At 35.9% G+C, this 999-nt stretch overlaps 1 protein-coding gene across 1 annotated transcript; it reads right to left on the bottom strand.

The window, feature by feature from the left end:
- Nucleotides 1-305: 305 nt before the first annotated feature.
- LOC138902413 (uncharacterized mitochondrial protein AtMg00820-like) lies at nucleotides 306-689 on the bottom strand. The gene has a single exon (XM_070190279.1). It carries the CDS (start codon nucleotides 687-689, stop codon nucleotides 306-308), a length of 384 nt encoding a protein of 127 aa, XP_070046380.1.
- Between the last annotated feature and the right edge of the window lie 310 nt (nucleotides 690-999).

The following is a 999-nucleotide window of genomic DNA, read 5'->3' as shown; positions in this document are numbered from 1 at the left end:
ATAGTTCCATTTAAATATTATTTAATTTGTAAGCCTAAAAAGAAATCGAGCTCACCCATCATACTTATTTCAGATATACTCCCCATTAGTTTAGCAAATTCTTTAATTAACTTATCAGTAATTCCTCCAAAGATTATATCATCAACACATATCTGAACTACCAAGTGATCTTTACCTTTTTCTTTCAAGAATAAAGTATTGTCACTTTTACCTCTCTTGTAGCCATGCTCAAGCAAGAATTTTGATAATCTTTCATACCATGCTTTTGGAGCCTGTTTGAGCCCATAAAGTACCTTGTCAAGCTTCTACACATGATCAGGGCATTCCTTGCTTTCAAATCTAGGAGGTTGTTTGACAAACACTTCTTCCTTTAGATAGCCATTGAAGAAGGTACTCTTGACATCCATCTGATGGAGAGTGAATTCCATGTAGGCAGTAAAGGCTATAAGAAATCTAATTGCTTCCAATCTTGAATCTGGAGCAAACGTCTCATCATAGTCTATGCCCTCCTCTTGACTATATCCTTGAACCACCAATCTTGCCTTGTTCTTTGTAACTGTTCCATCTTTGTCAAGTTTGTTTCTAAAGACCCATTTTGTGCCAATTACTGATATGTGCTTGGTTCTTGGTACCAGATGCCAAACTAGACTTCTTTCAAATTGGTTGAGTTCATCTTGCATTGCATTCATCTAGTCCGCATCCTGCAAAGCCTTAGCAACATTTTTGCAAGCACAAATTATAGAAGGACCTGGTTCTTCTATGTGTTCCTTATACTACTGTAGCGTAATAATAAATGCTAAAAGTAAAGAACACAAGTATTTTTACGTAGAAAATACCTAGCTCAAAAGGCGAAAAAACCATGACCTACTACCCAGTAGGAGTTTTTCCAACACTTCACTAAATCACTGAGCCAAAAACAACATTTACAAAACTATTTGTAAACCAAAGGATTATCTCTAACCCTTTGTGAAAATCAACCTCTAGCTGTTGCAACAACTT

The sequence above is a fragment of the Nicotiana tomentosiformis genome, chromosome 12, assembly GCF_000390325.3.
Source record: "Nicotiana tomentosiformis chromosome 12, ASM39032v3, whole genome shotgun sequence".
NCBI classification, from domain to species: Eukaryota; Viridiplantae; Streptophyta; class Magnoliopsida; order Solanales; family Solanaceae; genus Nicotiana; species Nicotiana tomentosiformis.
Note: the sequence above shows the minus strand (reverse complement) of the source record. Positions and strands in the feature narration are given on the sequence as shown.

Excerpts from the sequence above, each read along its gene's own strand:
- LOC138902413 (XM_070190279.1), bottom strand. The coding sequence starts at position 689 with ATGAATGCAATGCAAGATGAACTCAACCAATTTGAAAGAAGTCTAGTT.